At 60.4% G+C, this 21,986-nt stretch overlaps 1 protein-coding gene across 1 annotated transcript in view; it reads left to right on the top strand.

Moving 5' to 3' along the window:
- LOC111145205 (serine/threonine kinase 32C) overlaps positions 1-21,986 on the top strand; it is a 78,851-nt gene that overhangs the window by 23,022 nt on the left and 33,843 nt on the right. The window contains 1 exon segment of the mRNA XM_022499938.1: positions 16,481-16,536. Coding sequence (XP_022355646.1) covers positions 16,481-16,536 — 56 coding nt within the window.

Below are 21,986 nucleotides of genomic sequence, written 5' to 3'. Positions count from 1 at the left end.
GTGTGCGTGTCCGTGTGCGTGTGTACATGCGTGTGTGCGTGTGCGTGTGTGCATGCATGTGTGCGTGTGCGTGTCCGTGTGCGTGTGTGCACACCCACGCATGCACACTGGTGCCCACCATGTTGTGTTTGGATTTTGTTTGGTCGTAAGGTCCGAGGGAGGCTCAGACATCCTGTCTCTCCTCCTCACATGCTGACCAGATGGTCTTTGTCCCGCTGGAGCTCCCGATGCCAGCGTCTCTCTCCACTCGCCATGTGCAGTTGTCTGTCTCTGTCTGGTTCGGTTGCAAACCACGCCTCTCACAGGACCCCTTTTATTTTATTTTATTTTTTTAAAGATTTTATTTATTTATGTGACAGACAGAGATCACAAGTAGGCAGAGAGGCAGAGAGAGAGGAGGAAGCAGGCTCCCCGCTGAGCAGAGAGCCCAATGTGGGGCTCCATCCCAGGACCCTGGGATCATGACCTGAGCCGAAGGCAGAGGCCTAAGCCACTGAGCCACCCAGGTGTCCCCAGGACCCCTTTTAAAACACAGTAGGAAGTTGTATCAGAGGGTAAGGTCCCTGTGGAAGGGGTCTGCCCCCTGGGGGACCCCTGCTGCCGTCTCTCCCTGGAGGGATCTGGGATGCGGCCATGCACCTGCAGCCTCCCACCTTCTGCACCATCAACGTGCATGATTGATTACGTGCTGAGGAGGAGAAGGACACTCATCCCCGTTGGCCCGAGCACGGGCGGCCCTGCTGACAGGGCTGAGGGCAGATGGGGCAGACGGTCAGGCAGGTGTGTGCTGAGGCCCAGATAAGAAGCCAGCTGAGAGGAGTGTGTGTGTGCATAAACGCACAGGACAGGGAGGAGAAACCCGTGCAAGGGACAGGGAGGAGAAACCTGTCCCATCCGAAGCGTAACCCTGTACAGTCCCCTCCAGGTCAGGACTGGTACCTGTGGGGTCATCGCAGGGGTCCCAGGGCAGCAAGGAACTCGGGGTCTCAGGTCCCCATTTGGCGTCCAGCAGAGGCTGTGGGCACAGAGCTGAGGCCAGGTCCCCGACACCTGCTCGCAGGGAGAAGCCCGCTCGGCTGGTGGGGAGGCAGGAGGCCGACATTTCCGATGGACCGGGCACAGCCACCGGCCACCTCACTGCTCCAGGAACCGCAGGAGGCTGACACTGTGCCCAGGCCCCCGGACACGGGCAGCCAGACTGTTTTCCTAGAGGCTCCGGAGAGTGCCGCGCAGGCCCGGCCACCCTCATCCCACCTTCGCATGGTTTCGGATCCCGGCCAAGACTCCCATCCTGGAAACCTCAAGCTGGGGCTCCCACGAGGAGGCAGACTCCCGGCGCCACTCAGTTCTTCTGGTTCTTATTTTTAGAAACATGAAGGAGAGCAGAAGTCTTGTGCTCTGTCTTGAAATAATGCCTTTCTTTAATTCTACTCAATTGAGCCAAAAATAGACCCACCCTTTCCTAGGATGACCGTCTGAGCTCTTGAGCCAGAGTGGGGAGAGCATCTCGGGCACGGGGGTGCGGCGTGGCCGGCTGGGCAGACCAGGCCAGTCGTCCAGACCAGCCCAGAGCAGAAGCCAGGGATGCCCCTGCCTGTGGCCGCACTCCAGGATTTCAACACACACAGGCCCCAGCTAAAGGCCCTGGGATCAGCCCAGGGTGGCGGCAGTCATGACCTCGTCCCCAGCCAGGGGTCCATGGAGGGCTGTTGTGGGGCTGGCCCCAGGCTGCTCGGCTCTGTGACTCTCCTCATGGTTCACCATTTTGTGTCTTTCCATGAACACCTTCCCTGCTGACATGTACTCCACCCTCTGGTTTCCTGTGGGCTGAAAGTGGGGGCCCACACTTGGGGCGGGGTAGAGGAGACCCCAGGACAGGGCCTGCTGCCTGCCCAGTGCATGTCGGGGTCCCTCCTGGTAGCTCCTAGCTTCTTCCCACATTTGCGGGGTCTCTGTCTTCCTGGCTTCCCCCCGTGCAAGGAGGCTCCCAAGAGGGGCTGGGACCCGGATTTTCCAGACAGATGGGACTTCCTGTAACCTCCCCAGTCCCCACAATCAGCGCATCTTTACTTCCTCCCAGAGGAGCTGGGCTGGGGGGAGGCGACGGTGCCTCTAATGGAGATGGGTCGTGTGAGGGGACGTCTGTGCCAGAGGAGGACAAGTTGGGTGAGCTCCGGGGGCAGGTGTGGCGGTCCAGTGGCCCCGAAACCCCAAGCTGTCCAATTTAAAATCAGGGATGCAGGGGACGTGGCTCAGTCAGTTGAGCGTCTGACTCTTGATTTCAGCTCAGGTCATGATCTCAGGGTTGTGAGATCGAGCCCCGCGTCGGGCTCTGTGCTCAGTGCAAAGTCTGTTCATGAATCCCTCTCCCTCTGCCCCCCCCCCCCATTAATAAATACATCTTTAAAATCATGGATGTGGACAACTGGCTCTGGGGTGCAGGCCTGGGCACACAGGGTCTGCTGGTACGTGCACTCTCGTTGCTGGAGGAAGTGTGTTAGGGGAAACAGGTTGAGCTACAAGAAGGGACACTGGACTCTGAGGTGGGGCTCACAGGCCACAGTGGGCTCTCCTCGGTGTGTGAGCCTGTGCCCACGGCGCTGGGGTGACCTCTCCAGCAGGGATGGGTCTCCTCCACTGTTGCTCACCTCCCTCTTGGCCGTGGGCACCGGTGCTGGCTGTGATGCCGGAGAGGACTTTGCTGTAGGGAGGTCCAAGGGCCCCTCCTGCTCTGGCTGGCATGCGCTCAGGTTCCTTCTATGGACAGGCTGGTGCCTGGGGATTGAAGCGGCCTGAGGACCTGGTGAGCGTTCACCTGGACAAGGGGCAGGGGACGGCTCCATGGCCAGGCTCCGTCAGGTTCCCGAGCCTTGGGTAAACGTCAGCCTGGCGTGTCGGCCCCGAGAGCCTGCTAAAAGGCTTTGTCAACACTCATTTCCTACACAACGAACAACCATGTGGCTTATTAATCTTTAAATCTCGACTTTCCATCAAAAATGTGCAAATTTCTTTTCAAAGAAAAGGTCTGACATAAAACCGTGCACTTACCGGGAGGTAGAATTTTAAAATAGCAGCTTTTCCTTGACGATGTTACATGGCTTCTGTTTATGTGAACGCAGCGCGGGCTCCTTTGGCTGAGAGGCCGGGCCGCCCTTGGCTGAGTGCTGGGCCGGGGCTGCCTGTCAGCCCCTCCCTGGGCCGGCGGAGCCTCTAGACCAGTCCCTCCGCCCCAGACACTCGGACCCTGGGAGGTGTCCAGGTCCCAGCATGGCCACGCTCGGGGGTGGACTGGCTGGTCGTGGCCAGACGGGCCGTGCTGGGGAAGACGGCCCTGGGACCCCAGGCAGAAACATGCCTCCCACTCACTCCCTCCCTCCCTGGTTCCTTCAGTCATTCACTCTACAGGCTCTCGGGCGGCACCGGATTCAACCCCGGCTGGATCCACCAGGGTCACGGAGCTGAACCTCAGGGCGCCTTATGGGACAAGCAGCTCCTTCTTGCTTGGAGGCTGCTCTCTGGGTGAGGCAAGGGGCTGGGGGCACGGCAGGCGCCATAGGAACCCCATCCGTTCAGGAGCCGATAGAAGGCTGGGAGGATGGTCACAGATTCCTGGTGACGCGTAAGGGACCATGGAGGATGTTAACTGGCGGTTGATGCTGGGGCCGTGGAGCTGAAGGGGGCCTGGGGCAGCCCCAACTCTGCCTGGGGACGGCTCGGGCGCCCTGCGTGGGTGGGGCTCCGTGGCCGCCCGGGCCGTGCAGCTCTTGCTGTGTGAGCTGAGCCGTGGGCGTGCGGCTCTCGTCACTCGGTGCGGGGCCGTCTGGCCGTGGGGATAACTCGGTCCTGCTGCCAGCCCGAGGCCCAGCAGCAGCTCTGGCGGGTGGCGGGGGTGATAAACGGCTGTGAGGCCTCACGCTCCCTCGACAGCTTTCCCGGCTCCCCCGTCCCCAGCGGCTCTGCACGCAGGACTTGCCGCTCTCCGGGGGCAGGTCTGGCTCCGCCGGCCTCTGCATCCTGCCTCCCCTTCTCACGGCGGACGTGTTGCCGGGACCCCAGAGCATCTGCCTGTGTCTGAGGCTGGGGCCGGCTGCTCAGTGAAGCCACAGTCTGAGAGCTTGTGGGGCCCCCGTGCACACACAGCACGCAGACACACGTACATGCACACCCATGCACGGGCGCATGCACGCACAGACACGTGCACACAGACGCAGACGCATGAACATGCACGAGCACAAGACACACACGCATAGACACACGCACACACATGCCCAGAGAGTTGGCCCACAGGCGCACACACGCGTGCTCACCCAGACACGCGCACACACCACACACGTGCACGGAGCCGTCCCCGCAGGCACACAGACGCACTCGTGCGCACGCATACAGACACCTGTACACATGCACATGCTCGCACAGGCACGGAGCTGCACCCACAGGCACGTGGACACACAGGCGCGATTGGAGGTGTATCATTGCGCTCCAGAATAATAACGACTTTTGCGCTGGGCACACTTCTCCCATTCTGGCCAGGTTTCAGAGGACCTCAGAAGGAGACAGCACCCAGCACCCTGCTTCTGCAGAAGGATGGCCCCGGGTGAGGCTGCTGAGTTTTGTCCACGCTGAGCCTGGGGTGCACAGCGTGGGCATGGCCCCTGGCGTGGAGGGGGGAGGCCCGTGGTTCTGTGCGCACCCAGGCTGGTCCCGAGGTTAAGTGCCAGGCTGTGCGGGTTACCCCCGCCGCGGCTGATGGAGCCATCTCAGAGTGGAGCTGCTCCCACCGGGCGTCTGCGGCCGGCTGGTGTAGCAGCAGGGCTTCTCCTGGCCGACCCCCTCAGCTCCAGGCCCCAGGACTGGCAGTCAGGCCTGCTGGTTCTGCCTCTGGGTGCCCCCACCAGCCCTGCCCCCATGACATGGGCTTCACGTGGGCCGTCTCCTTGGAGCCCCTTCCCAACAGCTGAGCCCAAATAAGTGTCCCCCAGAAAGCCTTTCTGACCAACTCCCCACCCCCACCACGAATGAGCCGCTCTGTACACCACCCTCCCCCCCAGCTGCACGTCCTGGGTTTGGCCCGTCCCCTAGGCCCCTGGGCACAGGTGCGCATGGATCCTGGGACTGGATTCTGACCCACTGCTCTGTCTGCTCGTGGCCATGGCCAGTCACTGAGCGGCTCTGAACGCCCGTTTCCTGCACTCACGCGGGGAGTAGCTCTGTCCTGCAGAGTCACTGTCTGGATACGTAAAACACCCGTCTGCATACCAGCAGAGGATGTATTTGTACGGGGGAGGGGTGGTTATGGTAAGATGCAGAGACCCGAAGCCTGGAGGCGCGTGGCTGCCCCTGGAACCAGGACCCCACAGGACAGGAGCCGCTGCGCTTTCCCAGGAAGCTCCCTCTGGCTCTGCTCTGGGCAGCCCCTCGGCCCCGGGGGCCAAGCTGCTTCCGTCGATCTGGACTAGTTTTGCCCGTCCTCGGACCTGTGTGGTGGAGCCGTACGGTGCATGCGCCTTTAAAGCCGGCTTTCGTCGAATGCAGTGTTCTGGGGTTCATCTGTGTCCGTACGGGTCAGTAGTTGACTCTTCGCACAAGAACGCTGCTGAGGAGCCTTGGGTGGTGATATAACAGTCCCCATCCGCTCTCCTGTGGGGGACCTTTGGTTGTCTCCGGTATGTGGCGTTATGGATAAGGTTGCCGAGAACGGCGCTGCGGACACGTCTGTTTGGTTTCTCCTGGGAAATGGCTGGGAAGGCGGCGTCCAGCGGTGCATGTAAGTGCGCCTGCGCATCCGTGGGAGGTGGTCGAGGGGCCGGCGCGGTCCATCCACACCAGCAGCAGGGGGCTGAGCCGCTCACGTGCGTGCCGACACTTGGGGTTGTCAGTCTAGCGCACGGGCTATGCTTTGGGCTGTGATGGACCCTGTTGGATTGGAGGTGCAGACCCCCGGTGAATGCTGACGCTGGGCCTCTCCTGTGCTCGCTGGCCTCTCCTCCGTCCCCCTCTCTGAACATCCATCCAAGGCTTCATTTCACGCTGGCAGTCATTCTCTTACGGGTTGGCAGGAGTTGTTTACACAACCTGGCTGCGAGGCCTTGCTTGGACATGTGTGTCTGCACACATTGCTCCTGTGTTCCTGTGTCTGACTTCTTATGCCTTCGCAGTAGCTTTTGAAGAGCAGACATTTTTAATTGGGATGAAGCACGGTTCATTCACTTCTCCGTGGCTGGTGTTTCTGGCGTCACGTCTGAGGAATCTTTGCCTTGCTTCAGGTGCAAAAATGTTTGCTCTTCCAGGAACTGTTTTATGTGTATGTTTGAGGTCCGCCTAGAATGGGTTGCTGGGCATAGCATGGCGGGGGGCACAGTTAGGAGTTGTCCTCATGGATACTCATGCTGGAAGGCCCACGTTGTTGCACAGACTTCGTCGGCACCTTTTGGAAAACTAGTATGTGGCGACCCGTCTCTCACATTGCCCTGCACCTGTCCCCATACTGCACCCCACTGTCCTGATTACTGTACCTTTACGTTAAGACTTAAAACCAGAGGCGCCTGGGTGGCTCAGTGAGTTAATAGGCCTCTGCCTTCGGCTCAGGTCATGATCTCAGGGTCCTGGGATAGAGCCCCACATCGGGCTCTCTGCTCAGCGGGGAGCCTGCTTCCCCCTCTCTCTCTGCCTGCTGCTCTGCCTACCTGTGATCTCTGTCCGTCAAATAGATAAATAGGATCTTTAAAAAAAAAAAAAAAGAAAGAAAAAAGACTTAAAATCAGGTAGTGCAAGTCCTCCAACTTTGCTTTTTTTTTTTTTTTTTTTTAGGATTTTTAAAAACTATTCTAGGTCATTTCCGTTTCCATCTAAATTTTCGTGTCTGCCCACCCATTTCTAACAAAGAAAACCTAACTAGGGCTTTGACCGGAATCCCACTGACTCTATAGACACCTTTGGAAAGAAGGAGCCACCTCCTGCCCACTGTTCCAACCCGCGACCTGGGGCGCCTCTCCGCTTATGTGGGTCCTCCATGATTCCTGTGTTTCAGGGTTTCATGTGTGGGTCTTGCACATCCTTCTTAGTCATATTCCTGCATATGTAATAACTTTGGTACAAGAGCGATTTGGAAAATCTCATTTTTCAGTAGTTTGTTGATATTATATTAGAAATCCAAAAAACTTTAGGTATAGACCACGTATCATGTGACCTTGCTAATTCACGTGTTAGCTCTGGATGTGGCCTGTACAGTCCTCAGGACCTTTTCCATGGAATGCTATGCAGTCTTTTCCATTCTTTATTTTTAGCTGCTTCTCCTATGCCTTTGGCCAGGGCAGCACAGCACTAGACAAAATGACGAGTATGGGCAGCTCACCCTGTTCCCCGCTTGGAGGAAGTGTTCTCTTGCCACAGTTAAACGTGGTCTCAGCTGCAGACGGTCGGGTGTCCCGTCTGACCATTGGAAGGTTCTGTTCTTGTTCACAGAGAGCGCTCACCACAAACGCACGTGTGTTTTGTCAAGTGCGTCTCCCACATCTGCTGAGGCGGTCCTGGGTTCCTTCTTCATCCTCTTAGTGCAAGGACTGTGAGCCATTGGATTCTAGAGTTGAACCAACCTTGCATTCCTGGCACGGACCTCATCAGTCGCAGTGTGTTATATCTTTTATACTGCTGCTAATTTGCTAATATTTTGTTAAGGGATTTTGCATGCGTGCTGTGAGGAAATATTGGTCTGTAACTTTCTTGTGTAATAGCCTTATCAGGCCTTGCTGTCAGGAAAACATTGATCTCATAAAACAAGTCAGAAGGTGCTTAATTTCTCTGTTTTCTAAATGAGTTTGTGTGAGATCGGTATTGTTTCTTCCTTAAAAAGTTGATAGAATTCACCAGTGAAGCCATCTGGGCTGGAGATCTTTTCTGGAGGGTGGATTTTGATTATGAATACATTATTTCAGAAAAAACAGACCTGAGACTGTTCAGGTGGTGTATTTTGTCTGTATTAGTTTCATAAATTGTGTATTTCAAGGAATCTCTCCATTTTGTCCACATAATATAATCTGTTGACATAAAGTTAGTTGTTTATGATCTTTCTAATTATCCGTTAGATGTGTGTGGGGTCCAAAATGACATGATCTTTGTAAAATTCTTAATGTTTGTGTTTTCTCTCTTTTTAAAAAAAAAAAAAAACTGGTCTTGGGGCAACTGGGTGCCGCAGTTGGTTAAGCAACTGACTCTTGGTTTTGGGTCGGGTCATGAAGTCAGGGTCGTGGGATCGAGCCCCACATCGGGCACGCAGCTTAGTGTGGGATCTGCTTGTGGTTCTGTCTCTCCCCGTGCCTCTCCCCACTTTGCTTTCTCTCTCTCTCTATTTTAAAATAATAGATAAATGAATCTTTAAAAAATCAGTCTTCCAAAGGCTTGTCAATGTTACAAATCACAAAAATAACTTTCAGTTTTGTTGATATTCCTATTGTCTGTCTCTCTGATTTCCTTCTTCCTACTCTAGATACACTTTGTTCTCTTCCATCATCGTCTCTTGACACAGGCACGTCGAGCTGAAAACTTCTGATGCTGTGGCTTCTTCAGCCTTGGTATGTCTTGTTTTCAGAGTGAATGTGCACACCGGCATGGCCCCAGGGCCATGGAGGACCACACAGAGCAGTAGGTAAACCCAGGACTGTAACAGATTTCCGTCTGTGTGTCCCTGTCGGGCCAGGTGGGCCCAGCCCCGCCAGGGAAGAGGACAGACGGACGTGACAGTGAGCAGTGGACATGTGCTCAGTTCTGCTGCCAGTAACTGGGAAATGCATGTTTTTCTACAACAAGGAATGTTTATTAGAATTGAGCTTTCAAAAGCGAAATCAGAGAGCCTCCGTGGTTGGTCTGTGTGGTGGGAACCCTCATCGTCTTTGTTCCTGGGGTTCTTTTGCGGACAGATCACCCTGTTACCCATTCTGCAGGGTCGAGCATGCGGGGAATTTCCCATTTGTGACTGTTCCGCATTTCCTGAGCATGCTGGCTGGTGGGCACGTGTCTGTATTTGTGGGTGTGTCTCAGCCAGGCCCTGGGGTGCCCCGAGCTCGGCTTTACTCCCTTAGCAGCGTAGCCGAACTCCGGCGGCTCACGTCTTGCCCGCTTGCGTGGCCGGCTTCCCTGGCTCAGGCCGGTCTCTCGGATGTGAGGGCCGTCCCGCTCTCTGAGCTCTCTGCTCCCTGAGACGTCACGCTGGCGTCCGTGTTGAGCTGGCACGTGGGCATCTTTGGCAAGGTGCCTGTTCGTGAAGGTGACTGTTTTCTGTTGTTTTGTGTCTTTTTCTTACTGCCTCATGGAGTTGTTAAGACGCTCTGGGGTTGGTCAGAGACCTCCTGGGCTCTTGGGCTTTTCCACCTTCTGGCTGCCTCGTGGGTCACCTTGACCGAGGTGTATCTCTCATGGTGGATGCCTCCCCGGGCCGCCTCCTCCCTCCTCTCCCTCCTTCTTAGCTTGCTCCCTTGGGCCCTGCCCAATGCCACCCCGCCCAGTAGGGTCCTGGCCCATGTGCATTTCCTCGGGCGAGGCCGAGTCCTGAACCGCATCTCCTAATTCTCCCACACGCAGTTCTCATCCACGTCATGGACCCAGCCCCTGCCCGAGCTGCAACGCTGCCCACCGCCCCATCCTCGTGCTCCCTGTAGGGCACCCGCCAGCTGCATTTTGGGGCCATCATTCCCCTCCCTTTTGAAAACCCTTCTCACTAAGCAAGCCAGAACAGAGTAATACTTGGCCTCGCTGTACTTGAACTTCATAGCGAGACCACGGGCACTGCCTCCTGGGGCTCGCTGCAGGGTTCTGTGTGTCCGCCGGCTTGTTCGGTGCGTCCGGCCATCTGGCCCACGGCTCAGGGAGTGTGAGCTGGGCCGGGTCACAGCAGCTCCCAGGTGCTCCCCTCCAGGGCCCACCCGCGAGCCCATCCTCCTGCAGGCCCAGCAGCCGGCCTTAGGGCCGTGGGCTCTGGGGCAGGGAGGGATGCGCAGGGCCGGGGATTTCTGGGGGGCTGCAGATGGGGCTTCCTCAGCTCAGGCCTCTGTGGCCGGGAGTTCCACGTGGGCCTCTCAGGCAAGGCCGGGCTCGCGCGGCGGGTTTGCGTGGTGGGCGTTTGACTTGGCAGCTCCGGGCGCCGTCGGATGCCGCAGCGTCAGCAGCAGCGAGCGGCAGAGCTCCCACCCTGTGCCGGCAACCTGGGCTCCAAGTCCTCAGGGCAGCTGACAGATACCCCAGGGCCTGGGAGCCTCGACTCTGGGGCCTCTCCTGGAGCCAGAAGAGAGGCTGGGTTGGTAACGGGGGGGGTCTCCCTTCTGAGCACCGCTGCTTGGTGGCCTGGGGACCCTGGCGTTCACATGCTCCAGCCTCTGAGGCCTCTTCCCTTGAGACCCCTCTTTGTGGGGAAGGTGGCAGGGAGCACGGCAGGGCCATTATCCAAGCCCAGAGGCACACACAGGCAGATGGAAAGACAGACAGAGGGCATGGGCTTTCTCTGGCCCTTGGCCTAGCCAAGCATCTCCCACCAAGTGTTGATCTCTAAGTTCTCTCCATGGAATCCCTCTGTTTCCCTGGGGACTTGGGACCCCCGATTCCTCCACGGGCAGCCAGCCTTCTGGTGGACTCAAGCACGTGGCCAGAGCCCCTCTGGAGGGTAGCTGCGGCCAGCTCTGGGGCCAGCTCTGACTGTCTGCCCCCGGGTCAGACCTCCCTGGGACTGTCTACACTCTGCTCCCTGGGCAGGCTAAGATGTTGCTAACACAGGCCCGGGGGGCAGCTGGTCCTGGCTTCACTCTGCCCCTTCCTTGGCCCGAGTCTCTGTCGGAGCAGCGGGGAGGCACATACATGCCAACCCCGGGGCACACACAGGCTGGGGTCTCCTGGCAGTGCCGCAGAGTGAGAGGACAGGGCGGGGTCCAGTCAGCAGCTGGGCCAGGGGCCAGTTTGCTTGGCTGGGCAGAGCTGCCTCAGGGTTCAGGGCCCAGTTGCCTGTTTGTCCCCTTCCTTGCCCACCCCCACGCTGAGCCACGGCAGCCTCCAACCAGTTCCTGAGTCCTGAGGCTGAACTGGGGGCCCCCAGGGTGTTATTGAGGGACTCAAGGCCATCCCTGATGGTGGACCTGGGGCTAAGCACCTGGGACAGGGAGGGGCCAGGGGTGGGGGACCTTGAACAGCAGGACCCCACTGGGCACCCCCCGGGAGGCATGCCCCCCACAGCACGGGAGGTGGCAGGAGCCTGTGCAGACAGCCTCCCCCACAGGCCTGGAGGGACGGGAACCCCAGCCGGCAGACATGCTCTATCGATCTGGCTGTTGCCCTAATCTCCCGTTCATGAAGGCTGAGGATGCCGTTGTCAAACAGCTCCGGACGTGGGAGCTGGCCCGACCCAGGATAAACCGTGTGGGTCTGGGGAGCTGTCACTGGAGGTGGTACGACGGGCTGAGGGTTTCCTGTAGGCAGATGTGCGGGCGGTCTCCCCTGCGGTCCAGCCTGGGGGTGGGAAGGCTCCAGGACCGCCTGGCTTCTGGCCTCCAGTCACTCAGGTCCCCAGGCACGTTCCTGGGCATGAGCAGAGGGACTGTTCAGGAACGTGAGCCCCCGAGGCCTCAGCATGGTCCCTGGGCTGGTGCCACGCCCTTGTCATGTCTGTTCCTGAACAGACAGTGTGAGCATGTTGACCCCCCCGACCTTGGGCTGGGCACTGAGCTGGTGTCCCATGGCGGGGGGATGGGGACGATCGGGCACGGGCTGGATGGTGAGTGCTCAGAGGGCCCAGCGCAGGCTTCCTGGAGAAGGGCCTGAGGGCTGAGCAGGTGCCCGGGAGGCAGTGGGACACAGAAGTGTCCCAGGAGGAAGGAAGGGCAGGCTCTGAGGCCTGGGTCTTCGGGTTGGGGTGCTGGCTCCCCACAGTCCCGTCTCTTGTGTCCCGAGGGGCCTGTGGTCCTTCCCCCGGAGTCGGCCGAGGCTCCCCAGCTCTTTCCTCGCCTGTAAGAAGGAGCGGCTCTTGCTGAGTGGCTCTGAGAACTGGCAGGGGTCGGGACATGGAGGGCTGGGCGCGGTGTCCAGCTCATGGTGCGAGCCGCTTGTGGGGTGAGCCGGTGGCCGTGGCATGGCTCATGGCAGCCAGCAGGTTAGGGCCTCAGTGGTGTGTTGCAGGAGACCGTCTGGTGACCACTCGCATAGCGGCAGGCCCGTGTGTCCTGCGGAGGCAGGGAGGAGACCAGTGCCGGCCTCAGCTGGACTGGATGATTTTCTTTGGGAGTTTTCTGGGTCATAGGTTGTTGGACAAATTGTCCTCAACTTCTGGATGAATCTCAGCTTCTTGTTACACTGGACTTACGATTGCAGCTTTCCAGATAAATCCCGACTTCTGGTATGGAATTCGCCAAGGATGCGGGGAGGGCTGGGCCTGTCCTGGGGGACGGGGAGGCGAGGGGGACAGGGACTTGTCCCGTGGCCATGGGCCGGTCACCTTCCCCACAGGGCCTACTGCCCAGGCCCTGACGGCATGAGGATGTGGGCCGTGGGTGTCAGGAGCAAGCCGGCCCCCGGGTGGGCACGGCCCCCCTCCCCTCCCCCCGGCGCGGGCACTGTGTCCCCCGTAACAGCAGCGGTGACTCACGTAACAGCAGCTCTATTTTTACTCTCCCTGGGCTCACCTTCTGTCCTGCATTCCTGGCTGGCGGCACCAGCTTTTGAAAGGGCTAAATTCCAAACCCAGAAGCTCACAGGGACCCACGGCGCCCCTAAGACCTTGCTGTTGGGTCGCCCCTGTGTCCACTGAGGGCGAGCGCTGAGCTCGAGTCCGCAGTGCTCAGACATTACCTAACGCTGTCTTTGGATTCTGGGGCATCTGCACAAGGGCCACCCCTTGGCTTTGTCCGCCGCCGTGTATGGCGTGAGGCCAGCTTCCCACTCGGGGGGTGCCCTCCCCTCTCTCCCTCCAGCCACCCGTGTCCCAGTGGCCAAGCTGGAGGGTCAAGTCAGGCTGGGTCTTGGGGAAACCAGAATGATTTGCATGAATTCCACTGGAACACGGCCGTGGCCGTCCCACGGGAAAGGCCCTGGCCTTCTCCCCGGGGGTGCTCTGTCCCCTCACGAAGCCCGGTAGCGGCAAAGAACCTCAGAAATCACGCCAGAGTCCCCGTGGGAGTTCTGTGTGGGCGCCGGACCTTACGCCAGCACGTGGAGAGATGGTGCCAGGATCACTGGGCTTGGAGGTGATCCTGGGGCACACCAGCCGTCCTCGTGAAGGACCCAGTGGCCGCTCCTCTACCTGGTCAGAGAGAATCAGGACCTCCCTCTGCTCTCCATCATTCGGCGTCAAGATGACCTATTTTCTTTTTCTTAAAAAAACAATTTTTTAAGGATTTTATTGACTTATTTGAGACAGATACAGAGAGAGAAAGAGAGCATGAGCAGGGAGAGAGGCGAGGGAGAGAGAGAAGCGGGCCTCCCGCTGAGCCAGGACTTGATGGGGCTCAATCCCAGGACGCTGGGACCGTGACCCAGGCTGAAGGCAGACGCTTCACCCTCTGAGCCCCTGGGCGCCCCAAGGTGACCTGTTTTCATAGCAACGCCATGCTTTGTGATTGCCAACTAGGCAGCATAAAAGCCTTCCTTGAAGAATAAATATTCTTAGACCTTTGTGTTTTAAATATTCGTCTGTAACGGGAGAGCCGGCGGCCGCACGGCAGGAGGGCTCTGATGGGTGCTGAGCGCACAGCTGACCGCCTCCTGGAAGCAGGGCTCCCTCCTGCGGCGCTTGGGTTCCTGACAAGGCGGCGTAGAAGCCACAGGACCGTGGGGGCCACATTCCCTTCTCCTTCGGCCTGTGACGTCAGAGGTGTCTCGCGGCGGCGAGTGGAGGGGAGCGTGTCCATAGCTCGCAGGACGACGCGGATCCATGCAGGGGCGCAGCAGACGCTCTCCACCAGCCACAGTCCGGGCGCCCCCCGCTCGCCTCCTGATCTCTGGGCCCAGACCTCCCGGGAAATAGCACCCCGCCACTTAATTTCCTCCCGGGCACCATGTTTGTTTGCTGGTTCCCCACAATAGAGGGCCCACTCCGGGCGGACCCCTCGCTGCCCTCCCCCCGGGTCAGGCCCGGCCTGTGGTTGTCGCAGCGGCCTCCGACCTTGGCGCACGCGGCGGGGCCCCGCGTCCCGTGCAGACCTACGGCCAGAGTCCTCAGTCAGACGGCGCCGAGGCCCGGGCCGGAAGGGTCTGAGAGAAGCAGAGCCTCGTCTGTAAGATGGGGTGTCCAGGGGCACCCCAGGAGCCATGTGCAGGGCAGCAGGGTGCCATGAACCTGCAGGTCTGCCTGGGACGGACGGATGGTTGGTGGACGGGAGGGTGGACGCGCGCAGGACCCCGGGGTGCTGACCTCTGTCTGTGAGAAGCACCGGGTGTGCAGGCTGGACGGCGGCTTGACCCCCAGGACTTGGGCTCAAGGTCACAGGGAGCTGGACCTGAGGCGTTGCGCCCAACTTGTGTCCACAGGCCCCCGGATGCATGCCCTCCAGCCTCGGAGCAGGGTCGCTGTGTGTGTCCGGGAGAGCCTTGCTCACAGCTTCCGGCCACCGTGGGACTCACACCCTGCCCAGTCCTGGGCCTGCCTGGGGCTCCTCCCGGCTCACTGGTCTCCCGGTGCCCCGCAGCTACGTGTGGGATTTCCGTCCCGCCAAGGTCTCCCCTGTGAAGCTTCCAGGTGGCCGACACAGTGCCCTGACAGCCGTCCGGGAGTCCCATTCTGTGCCCTCTCCTGCCCTGGGGTCTCAGGAAGTGGGGATGGTTGTGCCCCAAGCCACAGGCTCCGTGCAGTGGGGTGCACGCTCTCCCTTCCCATTCCTGGAAGCAGGCACAGGAGAGGCCACGGGGCCGGCCGGCGTGGACCACTTCCGTGCCTGGCCGACCTCCGCCCGCCTCTTTCTCCCGGATTCCCTGTGCTAACCTCACTCTCCAGGGAGTGAGAGTGGAGTGGGGGGCACGGTGTGGATTTCCTCTGCTCCTGACCTACTGTTTAACACACGCTCTGCTCCCATCCTCTCCACCCACTGGGAAGTCCGGAGTCCCACGTCTGCCTTTCTCTGAGCTCCGTGATTGCCATGGCTGAGCCCCCCACTAACCTCAGCCCTGGGGTGGGTGGCCGGCCCAGCGCTGTGCTGGCACCTGGGGGAGGGTGCCTGACCCTAATGCCCTCCTTCCAATCCTGGGCGGGCCCTCCCACGCCACGTGCTGGGCCACGCACACAGGTGCCCCCTGCAGGCTCCTCGCGCCATTCTCCGTGTGGCACGCCAGGGCCCTCGTCGCCCCCCCACCGCCCCGGGGAGCAGCCCAGACTGCACTGACTGCAGGGTCGTGGGTGTCCGGGACCCGGGGCGTCTCACGAGTGCCCAGGACCCGCCTCTGGAAGTGGAGCCGGGCTCAACGCGTACTGTAAAGCCCAAAGCAGGAGAACGAGAGCTGTGCGCCACGGAGCAACCTGTCATCGTGGGGGGCTCTGACCGGGGGGCACAGGCCTAGGGTCACAGGCTTGGGGGGACACAGGCCTGGAGGTAACGGACCTTGGGGGGGCCCAGACCTGGAGGGGTACAGACCTGAGGACAGGGACTTGGGGAGGGTTCAGACCTGGGGCACAGGTGGGGCCATCTGGCGGCGTGATAGTCAGCTGGGGGAGCCGCGTCCTGGGGGGCGGGCAGGTGTGGGAAGCAAGGCTGGTCCAAGCTGCCTGGGGCACTGAGATGCTCATGGGAAGGAAACCAGTGGAGGGCAGCTCACACGTCAGGTTCAGAGTGAAGCGGGAGTCCTAGAGCCCATCCGAACCGCTCTCACTCACAGATGCCCACCCCCGAGCACCGCGTGTGCGTGGCCTGTGTGCGTGGCGGGGAGCATCTTCCTTGAGGACCGTGACAGTTAGTAAAGCTGTCATTTCCAACGATCCCTTTCTCTGGGAGGGGCTTATGTCTGGGGGAAATTAATGGAAGTCAGGATTCGGGTGGTCTCCCACAGGCCTGGGGACCGCCCTTCAGAAAGTGCCCATTATTCGTCCCGGGGCCGTGGCAGGCTCTCCCGTAGCTCACCCTGTGAACCCCACGGGAGACTCAGCGGGAGGGCGGGGGGCAGGCTCCAGGCTTCCTGCGCGGGGGGCAGCTCAGGATGGAGGTGTCTAGGTGCCTGGGACTAAAGGGCACACCATGTCCTCTGCGTGGTCTGTGGGCGGGGTGGCCTGGCCTTGCAAGGAGCCCGGGAAGAGGGACAGCATGGCCCCCAGGACCCACCTCTCAGCCTTGGCTCAGGCCGTCCTTGCTTTACACACAAGCCTGAGCTGAGCCTCCCGCCGGCACCAGGACCCACTTGCGGGGTGCAAGGGAGGGCTCCCTGCAGTGGTAGGGGTTAGCCCCTGGACGGCGGCTCCACTGGGGGCTGGTGGAGGGCCCTGGGCCTTTCTGCCATCTCACCTGGTGTATCTCTGTTTTTACTGCAGTGAACTTCGACCACTTCCAGATCCTTCGGGCCATCGGAAAGGGCAGCTTCGGGAAGGTAAGACAGAGCCAGCAAGGAGGCCATGCTAGGACCGTCCCCACAGCCCACCGGCTCTGGGAGGCCGGGACCCCCACGTCTGTCAGTGGGGGATGTGGACAGGCTGGCAATGAGGGGGGTCAGAGTGGGGTATCAGCCTCGCTCAGGAGCGCTGGGGTCTTCCGTCCAGGTCTTTGCGGGTCTCTAACGTGGCTGGGAGCTGACGGTGCAGATGGCACAGCGGTGGGGCTTTGTGGGACCAAGACCCCGACGCCCCCTCACTTGAGACTCTGACGCCCGCTCCGCGGTGGGGCCACATTCCTCAGAGGCGGGAGCCCACTCAAGGCCACAAAGGAGTGCCTTAGAAGCCCCTGGGGGGGGAGTGGCCACGGATATTCAGTGTCCCGGAGCCGCTGTGACCCTCTGACGCCAGGCTGCTCCTGCAGGGGTGCGGGGGAAAGGGCGGACAGTGCAGCTGAGCCCGTGTCCTCATCCTGGCCGCTGCGCCGTCGGAGACGTCTCCCTGCTCCTTTCGTTCTCTCTTGCCCACATCTAACTTCCTGATTGCTTTCTTGTAATGTCTGGAGATTGGGGGTAATTATAACTCAAAGAGGCTTAACGAGCACTCTGAGAAGGTTAAAATTAGCTCTCGGGACTCGGCCTTGTGGGCCTGCTGTAGATGGGTCACTTCTGGGTGGAGAGTTTCTTCGGAGCAGAGGAGGAGGCTTGGCAGAGGAGGCCTTGGTTCCCCTCTCCATGCAGCTGCGTCTGGACACCCAGCCTTCGGTCCCCCAGGCCTGGGAAATTATAAACCGAAGCAATGACCTCCTTCGCAGGAACCCATTCAAACACTCCGTTAAGGAGAGTATTTTTAAGATCTGCTGGTTGGGTTGCCCCCTGCCCTCCCTGCTTCTCCCAATCGACTGTAAATTCTGTCTGCTGGGGTTCCAGAGGGCGTGGGGAAGGTCGAGGGGCAGACAAGGTGGGGCTTAGGTTAAGGTCAGGCGTTGGAGGGCACTAGCCCTCACCAGGTTTCAGGAGGAGTGGCGTGTATGGGGAGACACGGAGGACGAGCAGTGTTGGGGGCTGACCTGGGGCAGCCACTTCTCTGTCCCCTGCCTCCTCCCATCCCTGTCGTCCCCCTCAGGCTCCTTCTGCACTGCTAGGCGGCACACACGCCCCCACTGCCGTGTCTGCAGAACCCCAGGATTCTGGGTTCTCTGACCAGTTCTAGCTTCAAAAAGCCAGCTGGCCACAGGTCCCGGAGACGGGGCTCTGCAGAGCGGTGGTGTGCCGGCAAGGTCCTGCTGAGACTTCAGCCTCAGACTCGAGCTGCCTTGGAATGGCTCCCTACGAGGCCGCCTAATGAGGCCTGCAGGGTCTCTGGGCTGTAGTCCCAGGGCACCCTTAATGTGGAGAAACCAAGGGCCTGTCACTGACCTGGGCTCTGGGCCTTCCAGCTGCTCTCGGTGGCTGGAGCAGTGACCCCGATGCAGAAGCTCCCCAGGACTCAGAAGGCCAGCTCCAAGTGTGTGTGGCTGAGCCTGTAAGTGCCCATTTGTGGCCTTGAGATGTGTGTGTGCAGCCGCCCACGCCTGACAGCACAGTGAGCCCTGGCTCTCCACGGACGACTGGGTCGAGCAGCTGTGAACACCCGGAGTTCACTGATGCCCCCACTTCAAGATGGGAGGCAAAGTGGGACAGGACCAGCTCTTCCCAGCAAGGGCTGCTTCCCAGGTGGCTGCCCCGCCCTTTGGAGGCGCCTTTGTGACCGCCCTTGGCTCCCTGAGAGCCACTCCCAAGCTTGCTGTTTCTGGCCCTTGGGTACAAAGTCTGCTTAGTGTTTTCGGTTTTTCCCGTTTTTGTTGTTGTTTTGCTGTTGTCCTGAAGTCACACACGGGTGTAATCACCTGGAGGAGCACGGCTCCGGATTGCTGAGCAACCACCACGTCCTTGTCTCCAGACTCCCTTGTCTTGTAAAACTGGAGCTCTGCCCCCATTAAATGCCCCTCCCCTCCCTCCTGTCCCCCATGCCTGAGAAACCCCGGCCCCCGGGTAGATGACTTTGTTTTGCAGAGCAGAGTGGAAGCTGGTGCTGGAAGCTCAGGTGTGTGCCGAGAACCCCGTGCCCACTGGCTTGCAGGTGGAGGGCCCTTGTGCTTGGTTCTTCTGACCAGGCCAGGAGGGGGGGGGTCTCAGTGCAGGAGGCTCCTCCCCGCTGGCTCCCGTGACTGGGCTGGGGGCTGGGGGTGGGGGGTGTTGTTCCCAAGATGCCTGAGCCCATTGTAAGCCCAGCAGTGGGCCTCACTCCTGTGGGGCAGGTGAGCGGGAGGAGCAGGCGAGCGGGCGCGGGACAGGCCAGCAGGCGCCGGACAAGTGAGCAGGCGGAGCAGGCGAGCGGGCGCGGGACAGGCGAGCGGGCGCGGACGGGTGGAGGCCTCCGCGGTGACGACTGTGACCGCCCTTGGCAGGTGCCGTACGCCGCAGCCTGGGGCCTCGGGTCGCAAGTGACACTCGACCCCAGTGACCACGGAGGGTGACAGGCGGATGTGCGGGTACAGCGCCGGGAGGGGAAGGGCTGGGGCCGCTCCTGCGATGCGGGGTCCGGCCGGGACGCCCTCACCAGCCGCCGGTCTCCGCCCCGCGCGCCGCCGTCTGACTGGCCGGCTGCGACCACGTGCTCCGGCCCCGCCCAGTCACGCAGGAAGCTGCACTCGGATTGGCCCGAGCAGGTCATGTGACCAGGATCGTGGACGGGCGGGGGGTGGCGCCCGGGCCGCTGCCGGCGCGGGGACCCGCGTTTTAGTCCCTCCGGGCTGGAGGGGCAGCGCCGTCTTCTGGTCCTGCGGGGCTCTGGGCCTCCGGGCAAGGGGAGGTCCTGCTTCCCCGCTGCCCTTTCCGGAGGCGGGCGCGGCGAACGGCGAGGGCCGGGCACGGCGCCCTCCTCGGGGGAGCCTGCGGGGTGTGCCCCCGACAGTCCCCGGCCGCCCCCGACCGTCCTCTCCGCTCCCGTCCCGGCCTCCCCATTCCTGTCCCCAGATGCCCCCCCCGTCCCCAGACGCCCCTTCCCTTCCTTCTCTCTGTCCCCAGCCGCCCCCCTCTCTGCCCACAGCCTCCCCCTCTCTGTCCCCAGATGCCCCCTCCGTGTCCCCAGACACCCCTTCCCTGCCCCCTCTCTGTCCCCAGCCATCTCCTCGCCACCAGCTCAGCTCTCGGCGCCCTTGTCTGACCTGTGACTAGTACATTTACAGCCAGCGCAGATGAACACTGTTCTGGAAAAGAACCTTTACCCACCTGGAATTTAACTGACTCACAAGCCCCCTGCCCCTGGCCCACCCCATCCAGCTGTGCTCCTTCCTGCCCTCCAGCCCCCACCCTCTTCCAAGATGCCCACTGTCCTCATACTTGTTTTTCCATTTGAACTTTTACATAAGTGTTGTCACAGTCAAGATAAAATCATGAAATTTGGGTAGGAACTACGTTTAAAGATTAAGAGAAAGTTGCTAACTTACCCAACTAGGGCTGTAGGGCTTCTTCATGGAAATGTTACATTTTTGGTCAGTCTTTGGCGTTCTGTTATGTTTATTATCTTGTTCTTGGAGTTACTGCGTGTTAAGCTGTTACGCACATTATCTTTGTTACTGTTAACGGGAGATTTTATTTTCTAGCGTTCCAGTTTATTGGAAAATGGTGATGTCTGTCACCCTGCCAACCCCCGAGGCCGCTGTGGCTGCTGTGGCCCAGGGACCTGGGTGGTCACTGGCTGTGGCTGATGCTCCCATCCTGGGCAGCCCTGTGGCAGGTGTGGCCAGTGGGTGGGGTTCTGGCTTTGCCAACCTGAATGTCCTCCTTGCTGGAAGATACAGGCTCCCAGTGATGCTATCCACGGGGCAGAGTCTGGGTCTCCATTCGGGATGGGGTGTGCAGAGCCTCCTCACGGGGGTACCTGGTCAGGCTGGACCATCAGGAAGCAAAGATTAAGCAGCCCTTTAGGAAGCAAAGGCTTGTCAATCGGGGGTGGGTGTCCCCTTGTGAGTCCAGAGTCCCTGACCTGGATGCGTTTTGCAGAGACGTGACCGGCTTTTGCACAGTGGGCACAGTTGGGTGTTTGAGCGGGAAGGTCCTGGCCCTCGTCGCACACCCCAGCCCCTCTCTGCCCCTGTGGCTTGGTCCTGCCTCGGCAGGTTTCTGCCCTTTCTAGGCCAGGCCTCCTCCCGCTAGCTGCCCTGAGTGCCCTGTACCCCAGGGCACCCCTTTCCTCTCTGCACCTACAGAAAGAGGGCTGTTGCTCACACAGAGCCTTCTGGGGGTGCCCGCTGCTGTGCGTTTGCCAGTAGGTGGGCCTGGCCGCCTTCTGTTCCCCTACCCAGCTCAGACCTGTCAGGAGCCGTGGGTTCCGAATTAGGGTGCTCACTGTGAGATCCGGCAGATATGGGGCTCTTATCCAGCTGTGAGGCCTGGGGACCCTTTTCCCTTCCCACAGGTCTGGCTCTTGTAGGAGCACTGGCTGAGCTGTTATTTGGGGGGAGCGGGGAGGTTCGGACCAGCATGTCTTGTTTCTCTCCAGTTTATGGGGGAAAAGCTAAGATAATTGGGGTACAGTGTGCCTTGGCCGCAGACCCCAACAACTGAGGGAGCTCCTGAGCCCCTTGTGACTACCAGATCTCAGAAGGACCTTGGAGATGAGGTGGGAGGGGGCGGCGGGGGCCGGTGCGGCATGTGCAGTCCTGGGGCTCAGGGCCTCACGTCTTTCCTGGTGGACGCTGCTTGTTGAGGACGCCCAGCCGTTGCCATGGAAACACCTCAGAGGCAGCAAAGGGCCACCCGCCCAGCACCTGGGGGCAGCATCTGCAGTTAACCGGCGGCCCTTCTGGGGTTTCGCCCTCAGTAGTGGCAGGACCTCGGTGGGCGTGGGGACGGCGCAGCTGTGGCCGAGGGCTCAGAGCTGTTGTGTCCTGCCAGCTCCTGGAGCAGACTCACAGCCCCTACTGAGACGTCCGGACACCCCGTCTGCACTCTGGACCTTACAGGCCCGTGCCTCCGTGCCCTTGTTCCCATCACGTGCTTGACTGTGGCCTGACCACGCCGGTCGCCTTGGGGAAACCTGGGAAGGAGCATTGCTGGGGGCCGGCCTAGCGACAGTCACCAGAATTCATGGTGTCCAGTCGCGTCAGCAGGGGCCCGTGGCTGGTGGCCTGGTGCCGGTCACCCTTAGGCAGGGCAGCCTGTGGGCCCGCACACACCCAGGCCCTGGGTTTTCCCACAAAGCTCCATCCTTGTAGCCACACAAATGGTGCAAATGACCCTTGGCAGGGAAGAGCCTCCCCCATCCCAGGGAAGCCCATGCGCATACACACACACACGCATGCGCGCGCACACACCTGCCCGAATCACCCATGCGCGTACGCACACACGTGCGCACACATATGCACATGCACACACACACACACTGCCCTGATCACCCACACACA

Source organism: Enhydra lutris, unplaced genomic scaffold, assembly GCF_002288905.1.
Source record: "Enhydra lutris kenyoni isolate GAN:26980312 unplaced genomic scaffold, ASM228890v2 scaffoldscaffold12, whole genome shotgun sequence".
NCBI classification, from domain to species: domain Eukaryota; kingdom Metazoa; phylum Chordata; class Mammalia; order Carnivora; family Mustelidae; genus Enhydra; species Enhydra lutris.
This window is presented reverse-complemented; position numbering and strand designations above follow the sequence as displayed.